Consider the following 21,171-nt stretch of genomic DNA (forward strand, 5'->3'; position numbering starts at 1 on the left):
AGGTGGCTGGTGGCCTCGCCTCGCTGGGAGCATGTGGTGAGAGGATGGGGCGTCCTGCCGCGGGCGGCTCACTATGGCCAGGGAGGACTCGGTGAGGTGCCTGCGCTGCCTGCTTTATGCCCTCAACCTGCTCTTCTGGGTGAGTCGGGCTGAGCCGGGCTCCGGCCCAGACGAGCGGGTGCCAACGGCCTCAGGAGGCCACCGCTAGTGCACCTGGGGGCACAGCTAAGCATGCATTACCTGAAGGGCTGTGCACCCCAGGTCAAAGCAGGGTACAAGTTGTCCTGGGTTCCTGTAGCCTAGGGGCCACCTGCCAGTCACCTCTCATCCTGGAAGTATGGTGATTAAAGGCAAAACAATCAAAAAAGGAGCTGGAAACTACTTGCAAGTATAACTAGATTTCATTGTAACTTGGGGATATAAATAAGTGCAGGTGTGTGCATATATGTCTATAGACAGAGAGAGAAAATATCCAGTGACGGCTAATGTTAGGTTTCATAATCCATGAATGAGCTGACTACCCCTTTATTCACTGGTGTTATTTACTTTGTGAGGTCTTAAGCCAAAATCCTGGGAGTATTTCACTTCTCTTCAATGGGCTATAGCTCAGGCAATCTATTGCATTACCTTATTATCCCCTAAGGAGGCTGACTTTTTTGTTTTTGTGTTCTGATTTTCAGTCAAGTTTTATTTATAGTGGCATGGTTTCTGAACTCCCTTCCCCAAGTGAGAGTGATCAGCATTGGTTCCAGAAGCTTTTGCTGCTCCATACAAAGGGCATAATGTAGATTCCTCAGTCTTTAGTAATTCTCACCGATTTTAATGCACCTCATCCCTGTAATTTGGCTTTGAGGGTTAAGTATAGAAGGATTGGATTAAAAACAAAATGCACCAACTGGATCTACAGAAACAGCATGATTGTGTTACAAGCTCATCCCAGCCTCATTCATGCCCATTGTGCTGGCCTGTGAGAAGTTGATGTGGAAACTCAACAGGCATGTGGGAAGTATGCACAAACTAAAGGACATAACTTAGAGCAGTCCAGAGATGGCTGACAGTTAAGCTGGGAGCCATACTGGGTTTGGAGTGAGAGGGGAAATTGTTAGGCAGTATTTGGTGCAAAGTAGTATGTTCTTTGACACGATTAAGAGCAATCCAGGGGGTCTGAGTGTGATGCTAGCCAAACTTTTATCAGTTGATATCAGTTTTGTTTAATAATTAGTTCTGCACCATTTCATGCAGTCTGTATTAAAAAAGCCAACTTGTGACTGATGAGTAAACTTAAGGTTTTTTTAAGCATACACACATTACTTCTGGCACCTTACTTTGTTTCTTCTATATCATGAGCACATTGCTCAAAATCTCAATGAGAGAGAATGTATAACAAACAAAACAGGACTATGTAGCACTTTAAAGACTAACAAGATGGTTTATTGGGTGATGAGCTTTCGCGGGCTAGACCCACTTCCTCAGATCAAATAGTGGAAGAAAATTGTCACAACCATATATTAAGTTATATATGGTTGTGACAATTTTCTTCCACTATTTGATCTGAGGAAGTGGGTCTGGCCCGCGAAAGTTCATCACCCAATAAACCATCTTGTTAGTCTTTAAAGTGCTACATAATCCTGTTTTTTGTTTCAGCTACACCAGACTAACACGGCTACATTTCTATCACTATAACAAACAAAAACCCTCATGGTCAAAAGGTAGGATAGTCCTGGAATTTCTAGATTCAGTCCTAGCTCTAGCCTAAACTTCTCATGTGACATTAAGGAAGTCACTTAAACTTTGGTGCTTCATTTCTGCTCCATTTGTAAATTGATGGTAAGTACCTAACTCACAACAATGTTGTGAAAATAAGTTTAATATTTGAGAGTTCCTTGGATACCTTGGTGTTGAGAACCATGTCCACAAACACCTACTTAGGTGTTTATGATATGTCTTTTTCTAACTAATAGGCATTAAACAATATATATGCCCCCAAAAATTTATTTAGACACATTTGAAAGATTCCAGTTTCACAGAATGTTTGTTGGTTGGTTATTTATTTATTGAAAATAGTGAGATTTCTAGAGCACGGTGGTATTGAGCTTGCTACAATATGATGTGTTACTTTCTAGGACTTTAAAGGAATTAGTCTGAAGTACAAGAAGCCCTTTTCTGCATTCAGCATCACCCTTGAGTGAATGGACAGCTCTTACATGGACACACACATACTTGGATGTGGCCCCATTCCACCATTTACTTGCTACTCATACTTTACACTCTATACCTACTGGTTCATCACCTGATTTATCATCTCCCTGCCCACTGAGTCCCCATTCACACCTCAGCTCATCACTTCTCCCTTCTCGTCCATGCTTGCTCGTGACCTAATCCCCCAAAGTGTCCATTCTCTCACTGAATATATTACCTGAGCAACAGTTTTTGAAAGCTGCAGCAGTCACCTAGGTACTGCCCATATCTCACATTTGGCTGTGAATCTTTTCCTAATGGGGGACATCTTGCCTCTCATGTTGACTGTTGTACTCATAATTCATCTGCCTCAGTCCTGTGCTTCTTTGCTTGATTATGAAATCCTGCTGGTATCCATGGAGGCAGCTAATGAGCTGGTGTCATTTTTTTCTGGACCGTGGGCGTGGAGAATTCCCAAGAGACATTCAATGGAGGTTGGGACTGTTCAAATGAGAAAGCCACAGGGTAGCTGAGCCTGAGTGTCCTGAGTAGTAGACAGGAAGCAGGCCTGGTCCAGGAGGGGAGAAGCAGCTGATCTTCATGTTCTCTTTCCACAGGTCAATAAGGGAATCAACTCATGATTTTTTTGTAATGAGTCTTACAGTTATGCAGTTTAAAGGCTAGAAGAGGCACCAGATCATCTGATTTGACCTATAAATCACAGGCTACCAGCACTACCCAGCATCTGCACATTAACTAAAATTAAACCAAACTGTTGTAGCTCTCAGGAGTTCAGACTATTACATGCCACAGGCAGAGACTAAGTGGAACCAAGATGCATTAGTCTTAGTGCTTTGGGTCTGTTTTTAAAGGCCTAGCGGATGACGTCTTATCACCTGAGAATCTCCATTATCATATTTATACCCCCCAAGAACATTTTTATCCCCATCTGTAGCTTGAAAATGTCAACTCTTAAGTCTCCAACACCAAGAGTGAAAAGAGAGCAGTATTTTTCTTAACATTTCTAATTGGGAAGTCAATCTCAAGATTTTGGGGGGCCTGACTCATTAATTTTGAATGCTTGAGGTTGGTTATCCTGAAATCTAGAAGTTTAATTGGGAGCCACTGTAGCTCTTTTTGCTGCAGGTTTTTTTACTGGCTCTACTGCTGAATTGAGGTAGTACTCTGTAGGTTTGGCAGTGTAACACCAGCACTCTTTTACACTCCATTCTTTCAGTTTAAGATTTTCTTCACAATATTAAGGGCTAGATTTGGGGGGGGGGGGGAAACAAGTTTAGTTTTTTGGGGAATTGATGATGTCAGCCAGACTTGTTCTGGACATCTTTCTGCTCAGCTCAGGTAAGTGGGCTTTTTGAAGATAGTTTTGATGTAACAATGAGCTCTAGAAACAAATTGTTCAGCCTGATCCTGAGAACAAGAATCCTTCCCACTGTTAATAATAAATAGTGTGTATTATTACCAGAGCTTGCTGAATGAGGTCTGGGCTCTGCACTCAAGCAGTCACATGATAAAATAATAGCATGTGAATGTGTAATCAAATAATAGACCTTGCCAGAATCAGCAGATGAGTTGCAGGGATGTACCCAGAAGTTTGAGGCTGAAGCAGTTTTCTACTAATCATATGTACCCATATATAAAATTAAAATAGTTGGAACTAAAATGAAAAATTGTCCAGCCCATTTGGTGATGGTGATTTTTCACATATAAAGAAGCTGATAAATACAGCTATTCAGCAACTCAAAGTGAAAAGAATGAGAGAGTCAGAGTTATATGACTGAAGGCAGGGTAGATGGTAAAAAGACTGCATTAAAACTATACTGACTTTTTTTTTTATGGACAGCCAATCTCTGCTCCCCTCTCTGTCCAGGCCACATGTACGTTTAATAACTAAATTAAGTTTTAACAAAGTGTCCTTTGAAGGTGAGTTTCTTGGTGATGTTTGGTACAGTGCATTCAGTGGATAAGTTACTGTTCTGTGAGATTTCTCCATATCCTTTTCTATAAGTGGTTGAACGCACTCTCACTGAAGTTAGTGTTCACTTGAATAAAGACTGGGTGAGAGCATCTCTTGTTTGTGGAGGATCTTGTTTGCTGGATGGTAACTGTTCTTTTTATAATAAACACCAGCTCAGAGTAAGCATGGGATGGTAGCGAGCTTAGTTAAGATCAGTTTATTGAAAATGTGTAGGGCATGCATTACTTTTGAATTGTTAATACAGGAGCAGTTCTGTGTTCGCAGACACAATATAAGTGTCTTATAGATAATTTTAGAACATAAGAACGGCTGTACTGGGTCAGACCAAAGGTCCATCTAGCCCAGTAGCCTGTCTGCTGACAGTGGCCAGTACCAGGTGCCCCAGAGAGGGTGGACTGAAGACAATGATCAAGCGATTTGTCTCCTGCCATCCTTCTCCAGCCTCTGACAAACAGAGGCCAGGGACACCATTTCTATCCCCTGGCTAATAGCCTTGTATGGACCTAACCTCCATGAAATTATCTAGCTTCTCTTTAAACTCTGTTATAGTCCTAGCCTTCACAGACTCCTCTGGCAAAAAGTTCCATAGGTTGACTGCATGCTGTGTGAAGAAGAACTTTCTTTTATTAGTTTTAAACCTGCTACCCATTAGTTTCATTTAGTGTCCTCTAGTTCTTCTATTATGGGAACTAATAACTTTTCTTTATCCGCCCTCTCCACACGACTCATGATTTTATATACCTCTATCATATCCCCCCTCAGTCGCCTCTTTTCTAAACTGAAAAGTCCCAGTTGCTTTAACCTCTCTTCATATGGGACCCATTCCAAACCCCTAATCATTTTAGTTGCCCTTTTCTTAACCCTTTCCAAGGCCAAAATATCTTTTTTGAGGTGAGGAGACCACATCTGTACAGTTACCATCCAGCAAACAAGATCCTCCACAAACAAGAGATGCTCTCACCCAGTCTTTATTCAAGTGAACACTAACGTCAGTGAGAGTGGGTTCAACCACTTAGAGAAAAGGACATGGAGAAATCTCACAGAACAGTAACTTATCCACTGCATGCACTGTACCAAACATCACCAAGAAACTCACCTTCAAAGGACACTTTGTTAAAACTTAATTTAGTATTCACGATGTGGGTGTACCATAGTTTTATACAGGGGTAGTAAGATATTCGGTGTCTTATTTTCTATCCCTTTCTTAATAATTCCTAGCATCCTATTTGCCTTTTTGACTGCCGCTGCACACTGTGTAAAAGTTTTCAGCAATCTATCCATGATAACTCCAAGATCTCTTTCCTGATTTGTCATAGCCAAATTAGCCCCCATCATACTGTACGTATAGTTGGGGTTATTTTTCCCGATGTGCATTACTTTACACTTATCCACATTAAATTTCATTTGCCATTTTGTTGCCCAATTGCTCAGTTTAGTGAGATCTTTTTGGAGTCCCTCACAGTCTGCTTCTGTCTTGACTATCCTAAACAGTTTGGTATCATCCTCAAACTTTACCACCTCACTGTTTACCCCTTTCTCCAGATCATTTATGAATAAGTTGAAAAGGATTGGTCCCAGGACTGACCCTTGGGGACACCACTAGCTACCCCTCTCCATTCTGAAAATTTACCATTTATTCCTACCCTTTGGTTCCTGTCTTTTAACCAGTTCTCAATCCAAGAAAGGACCTTCTCTCTTATCCCATGGCCATGTAATTTACACAAGAGTCTTTGGTGAGGGACCTTGTCAAAGGCTTTCTGAAAATCTAAAATCTAATTTTATGCCATCTGTATAGCATTAAGCTTAAGCTCTGAAAAGTATGGATCTGAATTCCTACAAGCAATCCTAAAGGGGATTTTCATTCCATGGCTGCTATGGAACTTGTATCCCTTCCAAATGTTGATGCTGACACCAAACAGCTTCATGGTTAGTGGTCTAGGACAGTGGTTATCATTCAGGGGTCTGGTTCCCGCAGAAGGCCTGAAATCTGGTTTATTTTGAAGGCCCCTCTGAAACCTGAAAGCAGGGCTAGCATTAGATTCACCTGGGCCCAGGGCATAAAGCCAAAGCCTGAGCCCCACCATTGGGATTATAGCTGAAGCCTGAGTAATTTAGCTTCATGAGCCCTCTGTAGAGTAGAGCTCCAGGCAGTTGCCTTGTTTGTTATCCTGTAATGCTGACCCTGGCTTTTCGTCTACTATAAACAGTTGTTGTGGCACAGGTGGGCCGTGGAGTTTTTATAGCATGTTTGGGGGGGAGGGAGCGGGAGGAGCTCTGAAGGAAAAAGGTTGAGAGTCCCTTGTCAGCCTGTTCTTAATGTGCCCAATTATAAGGTCTGTCGAGGTTTGCTTGTAATAACTAAGAAATACAATTGCTGTATTTTTTTTAAATGAAGGCTTGAGGGATCTATCCTATATCCTTGAGTTGCTATATGGCTGTAGGCTTATATCTGTTTGAGCAGGCAGATTATATGGAGGTAGGCCTTTTTTTTTTTTTTTCCTTCTAAAGGAGGATATTATTATCATTCCTGAACTCTACTTTTGGGGCATCGTTGAATGTCTCTGAGATTAGAATGGAGCATGCAGGCAGTTACAGGCTGCTGGCCTGAGGCTGGGAGAAGCACACACACAAATGTTACAGTGCTATTCTGGAATGTGCAGGATGGGACTGTACCATATTGCCATCAGCAGCTGTATCTGCTCATAGGGAAGACAACTGTGCATGTGGAACAATAATCTTTCTAATATTTGCCATACAAATGTGAAATAAATTTTACGTGCATTGAGCCATGTGTAGATGTGCACTACCAATAGAAACTAATGCTTCTCACTGAGGGCGCTCTGCCAGTTAGCTGGCTGGTACTTGAATCTATCCTGAGCGACTGTCCATGCACTCAGCTTACAGGAAACACTGATGTGGAGGTCTTTAAGAAGATACCATGCCTAGTAGAAAGTCTAAAGTAACCACAGGTCTTACTAGGAAACTGCAAATATAGAAAACTGCCTGTGGACACTATCATCTCCACATTTTGGCTGGTGTCAAGGAACCCAAATGTGGGGAAGAGAAAAGAGATTGTCAGCCAATTTGCTAGGATCACATGTAACTTTTCCATAGTGTATAACTTAATACTTTGTGCTTGAAAAATACCTATTATTGGCTTTAGTTTATGAGCAGTGTTGAGGAATGTTGATAGAAGTAGCTGTTTCTGCCGTTGCTGATCTACTGGCCATTAACACCTATGCAATTTGTAAGGGTGCTTCTACACAGCACCCTTACCTAGAAATAAGCCATGCAATTTGCACTATGCAGCAGCCATTTTTATGGCATAAGGTATCTGTTGAAAAAGGCTTCCTTTCTCGACAGATCCCCTTCTAGACTGCTGCTTTTTGCCAACAAAGTGCTGAGTTGGCAAAACGTGGCGGCTATTTTTATGCAAATTAGACATGGGATATTTAAATCCCTGCCTCATTTGCAATGTCGACCTACCTAATCTGCATCCATCTGCTGATAGAGGGATGAAGTCTAGACATACCCTCAGGGTTTCAGCCATGACTACTTCCAGTGCCAAGGTGAACAAATCTAGTGATAATGTTCATTCTTGTCTGACTCCCATGGTTATCTTGAATTATTCCACCTTCTTTTTGTGTACTCTGTACTCATCAATTTGATATAGGTATGTTCTAGCAACTTGATCAGTGTCTTGAGAATCCCATACATTCTCAAAACTTACCATAACCCTTCCTGCCAAATGCTACCACAAGCCTCTTTGAAGTCTATAAAATTGTGGTAGCAGATTCCGTTGTGTTCTGTGTGTTTCTCTAGTGTCTGTCTTATCACACACTGGTGATTTGTTGTTCTTCACTTGTATCTAAATTTGGTATGTTCCTTTGCAAGTGCTATTTCCCCATACTGGTTCATTTCTCCTTTTGGTGAATGTTTTTCCCAGCATTCTCAATAAGCTGTTTCCTTTCTATTTCTGATTCCTTTCCCTCATTTTTTTGGCACTTGATTTTGTTTGTAAATCTCACTGACTAGCCCATGAATTCTCTGTACCATGTGATCCTTGCCTGCCTGCAGCAGCTTTATGGTTATGTTGTTACTACCCAGCATCTTTTCCAAACTTCCTATCAGCATCTTTACTATTTGTAAGAATTCTAGTATCTGCTCTCCCTTCTTTGATGGAAAAGCTTCTCAAAGACCATTTCATCTGTGTTCTGCACACTGTACAGCTCTTCAAAACATTCTTTCCATCACTTATTGTTGTTTGTCCTCAGTTATTTGCCTTTGCTTTTCTTTACAGCTGACATCTTCAACTTGTATGTCCCTCCCAGTTCCTTTACCTTACAATATAATCCCTGTCATTTTTTTTGCACATGCTTATGTTTCTTTCCAGTTTTCACTTATCCAGACATTTGTCTTTCTTCTCATCTTGTTTTATCACTCTGGTCAGCCTAGACTTCTTTGTTTTGGCATTCAGTCATGTTTGTAATCTTATCTTTTATACTATTCCATGTCTCTTCAGTGTTCATTTTTTTTTTTCATTCACCAGAGACATGATATTTTTCCCTCACAACTTCATTGTGTATTTTCATGCTACCTGGCTCATTCAGTTTGTCCATGTCATAGTGTTGCAGTTTCAATATTAACTGTACCTTTGAAACTTCCTTCTCTTCCTTGAGGTTACCCTCTTAAGATTTCTGGCACCCTGCAGCACTCCTGAGTGGAGACCCACATCTCTCTTTTTCCAGACTGCAAATTTAGCCTCACATGTCCCTCTGTATCTTATTGTGCTTTCCCAAGCAAGTCTGATGGAGGTCTACTATCTGTGTTTGATTTCTCCACAGGGGCTATACAGTGTATACTACAGGTAGTCCCCGACTTACGCGGATCCGACTTATGTCGGATCCACACTTACGAACGGGGCTTTCTTGCCCCGGAGGTCGAGGTGGTGGATTGCTACCTGCGAGCTCCGGGGCGAGAGAGCCCCGTTCGTAAGCTGCTCCGGTGCCCCTGGTCTGCTGGAGACCGTCTCCAGCAGACCAGGGGCACCGGGCGGGTTCCCGTGCTTCTGAGGCTTTGCCAGAGCAAAGCCTCAGAAGCGCGGGGAACCGCCGCTGCTGCCGCTTCAGTCCCGGTGCCTGTGGTCTGCTGGGGACCGTCCCCAGCAGACCACAGGCACCGGGACTGAAGCGGCAGCAGCGGCGGTTCCCCCCGCCTCTGAGGCTTTGCCAGAGCAAAGCCTCAGAGACGCGGCACCCGGCTGCCGCTGCAGCTCTGCTCCCCGTGTCCCTGGTCTGCTGGGGGGGGGGCGCAGCTAGTGTGCCTCCCCCCTAGAAGACCAGGCTTTTGTTTTGGACCCTGGGGCAGAGCAGATGGGGTGCTGCTGGGTTGGTCCAGTAGCACCGAGGAGCGGTGCTACTGGAGCAACCCAGCAGCACCCCAGCTGCTCTGCCCCAGGCGTCCCCAAGTCAGCTTCTTCTGAAACTGACCAGCGCTGACTGCAGGAAGCCCGAGGCAGAATTGCTCTGCCCCGGGCTTCCTGGAATCAGCTGCTGATCAGTTTCAGCAGCAGCTGACTTGGGGACGCCTGGGGTTCTTAAGTTGATTCTGTATGTAAGTCAGAACTGGCGGTCAGTTTCAGCAGCGGCTGAATCTGGACGCCAGTTCTGACTTACATACAGATTCAACTTAAGAACAAACCTACAGTCCCTATCTTGTACGTAACCCGGGAACTACCTGTACTCACCAACCAGCCATCACATAATAAGGTACATTTATTCTTAAAGTAAATAGAATAGCAAATAAAACAGTGGAAGAACTTACACACACGGCAAAAAGTTTTTACCATAGAGTAGTACCTCCAATTCCAACATAAGACTCTGGTAGCTGTTCGTTTTTCAAACCTCACAATGGCATTTTCTTCCTTGGTTAAAAGATTGTCGCCATGAACAGGTAATCATTAGTTCTGTGTTTGCAGACACAATATAAGTGTCTTATGTTCTAAAAATTATCTATAAGAACGGCCGTACTGGGTCAGACCAAAGGTCCATCTAGCCCAGTACAAAGAGAGATGAAACAGAAGTGGAAAAACTGTGAACAGCCACACCAGAATTGTTGAGCCCCGTTTGTAGGGGCACATGGGACAGCTTCGCTAGCCATGGGGAAGGCTTCGTGAGTTGCACTTTCAGGGGGTGAAGAGCCGCATGTGGCTCGTGAGCCATGGGTTGGCCACTGGACATTAGGAAAACTTCTTAACTGTCAGGGTGGTTAAACACTGGAATAAATTGCGTAGGGAGGTTGTTGAATTTCCATCACTGGAGATATTTAAGAGCAGTTTGGATAGACATCTATCGGGGTGCTCTAGACCCGTGGTCACCAACCTGTCGATCGCAATCGACCGCTTGATCAGGAGCGCCCGACCAGTCGATCGTGAGGCGTTTGGGGCCTGCCTGTTTTCTCCCATCCCCAAGAAGCCCCACTACCTACCTCCTGCGACAATGGATGGAAGTGCTTCCTGTGGTGGATGGAAGTCCCGCAGTTGCACGCCACTTCTGGGATTTCAGGAAGCGTGCTGACTGCTTCCCCCCCTTCCTTAATCCCCCCTCCCCAAGCAGCTGGCGCAGTACCTGAAAGGCCAGGTCTGTGGTGGGCTGGGGACGTTCTCGCTGGGGCGAGGGGGGAAGGGAGAGGAGTTACCGGAGGAGGCACGTGCTGGGACATCCTTCCACTGCTGGGGAGGAGGGAGTAGGAGTCCCCGGGGAGGTGTGCACCTACTTCCCTCCTCTGGGGGAGGGGGACGGAGGAGGGGGTAGGAGTCCCCGGAGGAGGTGCACACAGATTTCCCTCCTCTGGAGGAGGCACAGGCTGGGACCTCCTTCTCTTGCAGTGGGGGAGGGGTATGGAGTTCCCGAAGGAGGCACGTGCTGGGGACTCCTGTTTCCTGGACCCACCAATACCATGTTTCCTTCCCCAGCAACCACCGGCAGCCTGCCACCTGCCCCATCACCCTGTCCCTTGCTTCTGCACCCTGCCACAGCACCCACTGACACCCTGTTCCCTGCCCCCACTAGCACCCTGCCCCTGCCTCTGCCCCAGCACCCACTAGCACCCTTCCCCAGTACTGTGTTCTCTGCTCCCATCAGCACAATTGGGGCCACATTAGTGAAGCTTGGGGGATTTTGGAGGAGGAGTTATTATTATTATTATGTTTTTTTTGCATCTCACTTGTGGCCCCAGCTGACTTTTCTGTGGGTCAGTGACCCCTGACTCAAAACAGGTTCCCCGCCCTTCTCCTAAATAAAGACAATGCTGAAACTTTTGTGTTTGACATATTTTATTTAAAAATGAAGCCTGGCCAACAAACCCCCAATTGGGGCCAAGCCCCCATCTGGCTGCAGCATCATAATGCCCCCTGACCCCAAATCTGAGCCTATCATACACTGGAACCCCCTGTCCTGAGCCTCTCACATCCCCAAACTCTTGCACCCTCACATCCACAAGCCTTTGGTTTGCTCAGCACCCCAACTCTCCATCTGACCCCAACACTCCCCAGCCTGGAGCCCCCTCCTCGAGCCAGCATCCCCTTCTCCACATCTTCCTGCATCCAAGGTATCCGGGAAAAACTCTTCCGCATTGAGGGATGTGTTTGTTCTTTCGCTTTCTTTAGCGGAAGAGCAAACGTGCTCTTTTAGCAACCCCTGTATTCTACGTTCTATGAAGAATAAGGGGCTTTCCAAAAGGAGGAGGTTTTTCTGACATTTGGCCCACTCTAGACAGGCCAAATGTTGGAAAGACTTGTTCCTACAGAAGAATGGGGGGGAGGGGGGGGGGGGAATGGCAGAGCAGCCTGAGAGTGTATAAGGGCTGAGTATAGCAAGTGTGGAGAGGAGAACAGAGAGGGCGGGGCTTCAGGGAAGGGGTGGCATCTTGGGGGAAAGATGGGGTAGATCTTGGCTTGTTCTGTCATTTAAAAAGTGATCTTGGGTGTAAAAAGGTTGGAGACCACTGCTCTAGACAGTGCTTCGTCATGAGGGCAGGGGACTGGACTTGATTTCTTGAGGTCCCTTCCAGTTCTAATATTCTATGATAAAACCATACAGAAAAGAGAGAATCACAAGGCAGGCGCCGCCCTCCCCTGGGACTGCCCCAGATTGAGCCTCCATTTAGAGAGGGTGGGGGCATGAAGAGCTCCTCCCTTGATGTGTTCAGGAGCATTGCCAGCCGTTCCCCTTTGTCAGGGAGTGAGGGGAAAGTGTGCCGTGTATTGCATTCCTCAGTCTGGCTGGGGAGCACAGGGGATAGACTAACCTGGACCTACCCCAGCTGGGGGACATACACCCCTCCACCATCTTCTCACCTGCCCCCCAAGATTCCGTGGTGAGAGAGGGGTGGGGTAGTCCTCTCTCCTTGGGGCAGCTTGCATACTGGACCCTTCATCCCCAGCCCCTCAGAACAATGATTTAAATGAAGAAAAACAAAAAATGAGTTCAGGATTCTAAACAATGGCATATAAATCTAGTAGGCTATAAAGAAGAATACTTGTATTTCTGTTATGTAGCTTAGTACTTTTCCAAGCTGCAGGAGACAGATAATACATCTCCGTGTAAATATTTATTATTATTTAAAAAATTGCACAACATTTATTTTTTTTTAGACTTTACCAAGTGGCATATGGAATTATTGATGAACTCATTTTACAGGTGAAAAACAGGAAGGTTAACTAATGTAACGAATAGGGATGTGAATGGTTAACCCTTTATGGGTGATGTTTACCTGATACGGTTAACTGGAGGGGGCCGGAGCAGCTCCCTGTCTCCAGTGGGCAGAGGGCTGCTCCAGCTCCATGGGGCCTGCACTGGATGGGGAGTGCTCCAGCCCAGCCAGAGCAGCTCCCGCCTGTGATGGGGGGAGGTGCTTCAGTCTGCTCGTCACTGTTTAATCGGTTAACTGGTTAAACAATGTTTAACTGTTGAATTAAATAGGATTTTACATCCCTAGTAATGAAGGTCAAAAATAGATTTGTGCTTTTCTACAAAGTTCCTTATGTGGCCTCGAGCAAGTCACTTAACATCTCTGGATCTCAGTTACATGTGTTGTATAATGTAAATAATATTTTCTTGCTTCCTGGGGGAGCAGTATGAGGCTGTATTTAATAAGAGAGAAAAGAGGTTAGCGAAGTCTCAGAGGAGACAAAACTGAGCACTCACCCTTCTTTTCACGTTCTCATACGTTAAGGACAAAAGTGTTGGAATGTGAGAGGGAAATTTGTCCCTGAATGTTTCAGGAAATGAAGAACAAAAAGTAGCTAAGTTGGCTACAGTCATGCTGTGACTTTGAGCTATGAGTTTAGTGGTGAAAGCCCATGCAGCATGTTTTGTGTGTGCCCTAAGCAATTTTTCTCCAGGTTGCAGCTTAGTTAAACCCAGGCCAATTTTCATTGGCTCACTCAAGAAGCATAGTGAGGGTTATTTTTATGCTAAAATTAAAGTCCCTATTCTGATACCTTTGATCAGGCTTAGTGGTATCTTACTCTGAAGTTAGTGAGTTTCTTTTTTTCTTTTTGTGTTCTGTAAAACGCTACTCAACATAACTAAGATAATCAGAATCTCACACTAAGGTTTTTACCTCCATCCATTTTGATGCAAGAGGTTTTTTTATTTTTTTTAATGACAATCTGATGGCTTTTTAGTAAAGCACAACATGTTTTCTACCTTCTTCACATACCTCCAAATGGATTAAATGTTTTGCTCAAATTTTCAGAACATTAATTAATTAATAATTGTAAGCATGGCAAATTTCATCCTAACAAGTAATTTTTAAATTGAATGACTAAAAAAAGTGCTAAGAATGGAAACCTTTGCAACCTTAGTGAAAACGGTCAACGCTCTTCCCCTTCTCTTTCTATAAACATATGTATTACAATGAATATGTATTAAATTTTTCCAATTTAGCTATGACCTTTAAGACATCATAGGAAGCAGAGTCTTGAATGATGTTCTGCAAGACATGCCTAACGAATAAAAATACTCTTGATATTTTCATTTAAGTCATGTAATATCCATTTATAAAAAAACTCTCAACAATAGTTTAAGATGTTCCTGGCCATTCGTAGCTCTCTGAATGTTCTTGTACATCCAATATCTTAGTTATTTGAATGGGATACAATCAGACTTCAAAATGGGTAAAACTAGTTTGAAAGTTGAATGTCAGTATTTGATTTAAAATTTATTTTGATCATATTTGTAAACAGCATAATTTCTTTAATCAAGGTGAAAATAAATTTAATATGATAGGAAATTTTAGAAATATAACGCAATAACCAGTTAACTGGTACTCGGGAGTAGCCCTTCACCCCCTGCAGGTGGAGGACTGGTCTAGAGCCATGGGTGTCAGAACCCAGACTCCCCACGTGTAGAGATGTGGCTAGGAGAAGGATCCTGGTTAATCAATTAAACATAAGGTTTAATCAGTTAACTAAAAAACTGCAATTTTACATACCTAATGAATATATAATGCATTGTGATGATGCAGCCATCTGTAACAAATATTAAAATGCTTACTCTTATGCTTACAATACAGAATGGGTGCCTTCAGACAAACGGTGAATAAAAACGAACTGATGTGCTGATATTGTAACAAATACAGTGGAAAGTATTTTTGATGGTTTTATTTCCATTACCCTAGACCCTTTGATAGTATTTGACTATCTGGTATAGCTTCAATTGCTATGTCAGTGCTAAATTAGTAATGCATAACGAATAAAACAATTGGCTGAAATAGGATCTACCAGTTTTAATTCCGTTTGGCCTCTCTTCAGTAACAAAATAAAACCCTTGCCTCTTACGAGCTCTCCTTGGAAACTAGATTGTAGAGGGCTGTTGAGATATGACTGCCATGGCTTGCCCCATAAGGCTCACTTGTGCCCTAAGATTTTTTTTATTGGTTGCTGCTGTGGCTCCTTTCCAAGATGACTTGCAAACAAATGAGATCAATTCCTCAGCTGGTGTCAATTGGTATAACACCACTGATGCCAATTTACATCAATGCAGGAGCTGGCCCAGGATTTGATGCTGAGTGATGCCAAGTGCTCTCTAGTCCACTGACTTCAGGGAACTTTTCAGGAGCAGGCCTCTCCTTAACAGCCACCTCCTTCCAAGTCAGAATGTTTATGGAGTCTGTTGCTGACTATGCCTACACTGCAAACTAGAGGTGTGATTTCCTCCCGCCCCCCCTCCCCCCCCGCTCCCCAACTTGTGTACACTTACTAACGCTGCTTTTAACCAGCTAGTGTGGTTATAAGCAGTGCATCTGTGGCAGCATGGGTGACTGAGCCATGCTGTATACAGACCCTCTGATTTCAGGTGGGTTTGTACTTGGTAAGGCTCAGCTGTATCTTTGCTACTTATGCCATAAAAGCTACACTACTATAAGGGCTTGAGCCAGCTGTATACATGGAGAAGGGAATCACAGCCCTAGCTAATAGAATAAACATAGCCTGTGCGTATAAAATAGTAGAAAAATTGATAATTTTTTTTTCTTTGGGGCATAGATTTAAAATTTGCATGTTGTTTTGATGAGCAGGAAGAAGCATGACTGAGAATTTTTTAACGTACTAAATTAAAATAACTTCTGTGTAACAGTAGAGTGCACCATATTCAAGTCAATAGATACAAAGAAAGTTGATCTGGAAATCTTCAAATTCAGAGGAGGAGGAAGAGGAGGAGGTGCAGAGGAGAACAAATTATATTATAAGCACAGATGCTGTGTGGGTTGATGCGTTTTTTTCCTAGAGTCAAAAAGCCAAAAGTTCACATTATATTTATATACATAATCTAGCTGCCAGATGGCTTCCACTTATAATCCCCCTGCTTCTCTCCCTCCCCCCCCAACACACACACTTTCCCTTTTTTTGATAGGGAAATAGACAGGGTTTTTGTTTCCGGATGGGAGTCAATGTGTGAAGTATTGTTTACTCATATAGCTTTGGCCATCCATAATTATTATCATTAAAGCATTTTGTGTTTTAAGAGTATTTGTGTTTTTAGTGAATCTTTGAAATATTCTTTGTGGGTGGCTAGAGATGGAGGAGAAATTAGTACATTTCTAGGTTTGACATTGACTGTGCCTTCTTGCAGTTCCTTTCTACAAAAAAGCTGGAGATGTGTGAGTTAAGTTTATTTGACAAATGAAATCTACAGGGGATGTTTTATTCTGGATAGGTGAATGTGCTGATTCAAGGCACCATCATTGTCAGAGTTATCACAGAATTATGATAAATTGGTATTAGACTTTGGAGTGGGAAAATTAAGCTAGAAGAATTCCTTTCATGATGGCTATTCTTTAAATGGGGAATGTGTCTGTGTTCACACTTCACCATAAGAGGAATGAGAGAAAAGAATCTGTTCAGCTCTTAATAAAATGCCTTCCTAAAAAAAGGGTATTACTTCTGTGTGCCGTATCCACTGTTTGATGCAAATGTAAGAGGCATTTCTCTAGTATGCCATGCAAAAAGTATGTTAGTTTTGTCATTAAACATATACATTGAAGTAGGGATGTCAACATATAGATAAAACTGGGTTTATCGGTTAATCCTGTCAACTACACGCGTTCTGCCCTCCCCTGCTGCCTCTGTATAGGAGGCTCCCCATGAGCACTAGATCCAACTGCCCCTCCATTCACATGCTGCTGCCTCTGCTAGAGAAGCAGCAGTGCAGAGGGTGAGTGGGATAGTCGGGAGCCAATACGCACAGGGAGGCAGCTTTTAAGCCAGCTCACTGTGTGTGCCACTCCAACGACCTGCCTTTCCCTCCCCCAACAGAGGCAATAGGAGAGGGCAGGCAGGAGCCAATACCGCCAGCTGCCTCTATAAGCTGTCTTGTGGGGAGCACGGGAGGCTGCTGTGAAGCAGCCTCTGTTCGCGGTTCGCCTGGGCTTGTCATGGACAGAGGCTGCTCCGTGACAGCAGCCCCCATCTGTGAGAGGTCCGAGCTCCTTGCAGACAGGGGCTGCTGCTGCAGAGCAGCCTCTGTTGGAGCTCAGACCCCCTGTGGACAGGGGCTGCTGCTGCCCCATGCTCCTACTTCTGTATCAGAGGCAGCAGCATGGGGTGGCAGGTGGGAGCCGGTCTGTGTGGGAAGCCGATTTTTAAACCAGCTCCCCTCACAGACTGGCTCCTACCTTCCATCCCACGCTGCTGCCTGTTATAAGGAGTCAGCGGTGTGGGGTGCCAGGTAATTGTGTTAAGGATTTGTCAACTAGTCAATTCCCCCCCCCCCTCCTGCTGTTAACAAATAGAGGCAGCAAAGGGGGGGGGAGGGTACTTCAAAGTGGCAGCACAGCATGGAGCCTGGGGTCAGCAGGGGACTTTGACCCCAGGCTCCATCAACTACTGGACTAGTAAATTAATCATTAGTTAACATCCTTGGTGCCAGGGGCCTCCCCAGGAGTGGGGCTGGGAGCGCACTGGCTGCTGGCCCCACTCCCCAGGGACTATTGAATAATCATGTAACCGCTAAAATTTGATGTGGTTACATGACTATTTAATTACATGCTATCTAATATTCCTATATTAAATGAGAGCAGCAAAGGGGAACTGGATGGCTCATGGGATTATGAATGAGATCTTAAACTTTTCACATGTAGGTTGTTCTTATGAGTCTGGTTAGTATTAACAGTGACAAAGTTGTTGGATGGGTTGTCAGTTGTAAGTGGAAAAAAATTGGTATTTATCTTCCAGTGCTTAGTAAATGTCTGCATGGTATAAAACCAAATACTTCCTTAGTCTAGTGCTGAAGAAAGCACTGCATTGTTTAACAAATGATATTTTCTCTGTTGCTGTTTACTCTGCAGTACTTGCTGTACATTTTCTGGAAAATATTGAGGAGTCAGGATCTGATGGATTTTGCCCCTCTATTGCATACTTGTGTAGGCCTTTCCAGTAATACAGAATGAGCCTAATACAGCCCCATCTCAAAATTTCTACTGTACTTTAAACCAGACAGTAATGTTTACAATTTTCGTAGTTCACATGTTTATCAAGAGGGCTTTAAAACTAATTTCATTTGCCTGTTGATTATGCCATAGGAAAATGGTTCATTCATAAGTCAGAAATGCCAGGGACACTTGCTTGTACAGTAATCTTGTATCTTTTGTAAATATCTGTAGTCAGTGCTAGAAACAAGAGATCCATTGTTTTTTCAACATCTTATGTCCCTCGTCTCATCTTCCCAGGCAGGATTTCCTGGGGTCTGGTTTAGGAATGAGCCCAATTCTTCTCTTCTTTTTACTCTGTTAATAGCTTCCTGAACAGCAGGTCTAAACAGTAGAAGAAAATGCTCTTTACTTTTTCTAATTTCCCAACCAAAATAGATCCCACATAGCAAACGAAAGAAAACGTGCAGTGACATGTGATAGAATTTTAACTTGCACTGACTTTTTAAGGAATATGCGCACAGCCTACTAAACACAAAAGTTCCTGCTGATGTTGCTTTAAAGCAGGATTGTGTTCTCTGTTGTGTGCAGTGATTTTGAAGAGAAGAGATGAAGTAACCACTGGGACTTCTCTTGAAATTTTTAAGGGAGAAATTGCCTACTATAAGTGTGTTGCAGGCAAAGAATCCCAAGAATGTAATGAGGACACAGAGAAACCATTCAAATGCATTAGTTTTGTACCAGTTGACTAGTTCCTCACAAGTATTTTTGTTCACTGTCAGGACAGTCATGAAGCCAGGACTGAACTAGATATGGGAAAATCTGACTCCTCAAAAGACACTATTACTAACGAAAGCATCATCGATGCATTGCTAAGTAGAAGACCCATTGCTTGGGCTGGTACTCTCTGAACCTATGTACAGAGAAAGCTGGGGTGGAGAGCCATGGCAGCTCACTGGCTGGCTTACTGCAGAGATATCCTCACATACTCACTGGCTACGAACACAGCATGCTGTAAAGCAGTAGTTCTCAAACTGTGGGTCGTGGACCCTTTTAATGGAGTTTCCAGGGCTGGGTTAGACTTGCTGGGATGGGACTCAGATTACACGCCCCCTTGCTTGGGGCTGAAGCCCTTGAGCTTCAGCTTTGGCTCCCACACTTTGAGCAGTGAGGCTTGAACTTTAAACCCCCACTTTGGGTAGTGGGAGTGTCAGGTGCTCTCAGGGATCAGTCTTCCCACCTGGGTTGTGTGGTAATTTTTGGTGTCAAAAGGGGTCATCATTCGGTGAAGTTTGAGAACCTGTGATGCAGGTCAATGGCTGTTCCATCACTCTAGCCTTGACAGTCCCCCTCTCAATGTGTGGCACCCCAGTTACTGTGCTTGCAGGGGATCAATGATGATTGGTGAGCTATTTTGCTATAATGCAAAATTAATTATTTGCTTTAGAGTAGTGGATAATGGCTGCATCTGAGATCTGCTGTGGTTATCAATAGCAAAATAGAGTAAGTGGCAAAAAGGTCTAAAGTTCACAATCTAAACAAAGGATTATTAGCCCCATTTGACAGATGAGGAATCGGGTGTGGAGATTAAATGACTTGCCCAAGGCAACACAATGAGTTTGTATCCAAGTGAGAAATATAACCCACATCTTCTGAGTTTAACCGCAAGACACAATCCTTCTTTACTAATCATAATAAGTTGATTTGATTAGTACTTATGTTCCCTTGGGGTGTCAATTCCTGATGAAAAGTTAACTAGTTAAATGTTATGTTTTACAAGTTAACTCTAGAGCAGCCCCTGCCTGTGGTTGAGCCTGCTGTGTCACGCCACAGGCATGGGTGACCCACCACACTACAAGCAGGGGTGTTGCTCCAGCTGGACCAAGCTGCTTGTTAACTGGTTACTGGGTAAGCATGCCAATAAGGTTGATGCTTACCCAGTGACTGGTTAACCCTTTAAATCCCTAATGTTCCCTTTAGTGAAGTCTGGGATTATGCTTCACAGGTTGCTGGCTTTATGCGTTTCTGTGAAAGAGTTATTGATGCTAAAAACAGTAGTAAATTCCCTCTATGGGGATGTTTGAGGGGAGGCAGCCAATATTAGAATTGCTCTTTTGTGTAGAAGAGCAAGGAGCAGGCCTTCCTAGGTAACAGCTGCACAAACTGGAAGGAAGATAATCAGTATAACTGCCTCTCTAATTAACTTAGGTAACCAGCTCACAACATGGGAAAATGTTGTTTGAATAAATGACAAAATGGATATTTTTGAGAGTTGATCCTTCATTATTTTTTAAATGCTTGATAAATAACATTGTTTTTGTTTTCTTTTAGCTGATGTCCATCAGTGTGTTGGGTGTTTCTGCTTGGATGAGGGACTACCTAAACAATGTCCTTACTTTAACTGCAGAAACAAGGTAAGCTTTTCCTTAACCCTAATAATCCCCCTAGTTGAATGATGGGGCTACACAGTTTATCAAATATAGCAGGACATCCTAATTAAATTTTCTATGGGAAAGGAAACTCTCAGTTATTCTGTGTGCTAAAATGTGTATCTGACTTTTTTTCTTTCAATCGTTGGAATCAGACATGGTGTCAACTCACGTATTTGCCTGTGGAGCCCCTTTCTGGCCAAATTCTCTGTCAGCCTCTCTCCACTTTTCCTTCACAGTTTCTCAGGCCATTATCCATGTAGACTTATGTCTAACAATAAACTAATAAATAAAGAAGCAAGTCTGTTAACATGAAATGTCTTGTAGCTCCATTTTCAGTGTCTCCAGCTCCTCCCTCAGGACCTGCTTCTGGGTTTGTTTTATTTTTGGCTACTTGCTCTGACTCCAGTGACCTGAGATTCCAGCTTGTGATTTCCTGCTGGCTTGTGTTTTTTCTGGACTGCTCCTTCTGCCACCTTATTTAGGACTCCTTGTAGTTCCTCTTCTTTCTCAGCCAGTTGTCTCTTGAGTTTTAAATAATATAACATACAGTAAACACTATTGGCTCTTTAGACTGTAATATTATTTTACAATGAGGTGCTTTGATTTTTAGGGTAGTACTTTATTATTTCAATTCTG

General features: G+C 43.4%; 1 protein-coding gene across 3 annotated transcripts in view; it reads left to right on the forward strand.

Moving 5' to 3' along the window:
* The window catches only part of TSPAN12 (tetraspanin 12), a 72,101-nt gene that overhangs the window by 828 nt on the left and 50,102 nt on the right, over nt 1–21,171 (forward strand). For all 3 annotated transcript variants that reach the window (XM_075929020.1, XM_075929028.1, XM_075929039.1), the window contains exons 2-3: nt 3–139; nt 20,435–20,517. In XM_075929020.1, coding sequence (XP_075785135.1) covers nt 74–139; nt 20,435–20,517 — 149 coding nt within the window. In that variant the 5' untranslated portion in view covers nt 3–73. The remainder of the gene's footprint in view (nt 1–2; nt 140–20,434; nt 20,518–21,171) is intronic.

Source organism: Pelodiscus sinensis, chromosome 1 (genome assembly GCF_049634645.1).
Source record: "Pelodiscus sinensis isolate JC-2024 chromosome 1, ASM4963464v1, whole genome shotgun sequence".
In the NCBI taxonomy this organism is placed as follows: Eukaryota; Metazoa; Chordata; order Testudines; family Trionychidae; genus Pelodiscus; species Pelodiscus sinensis.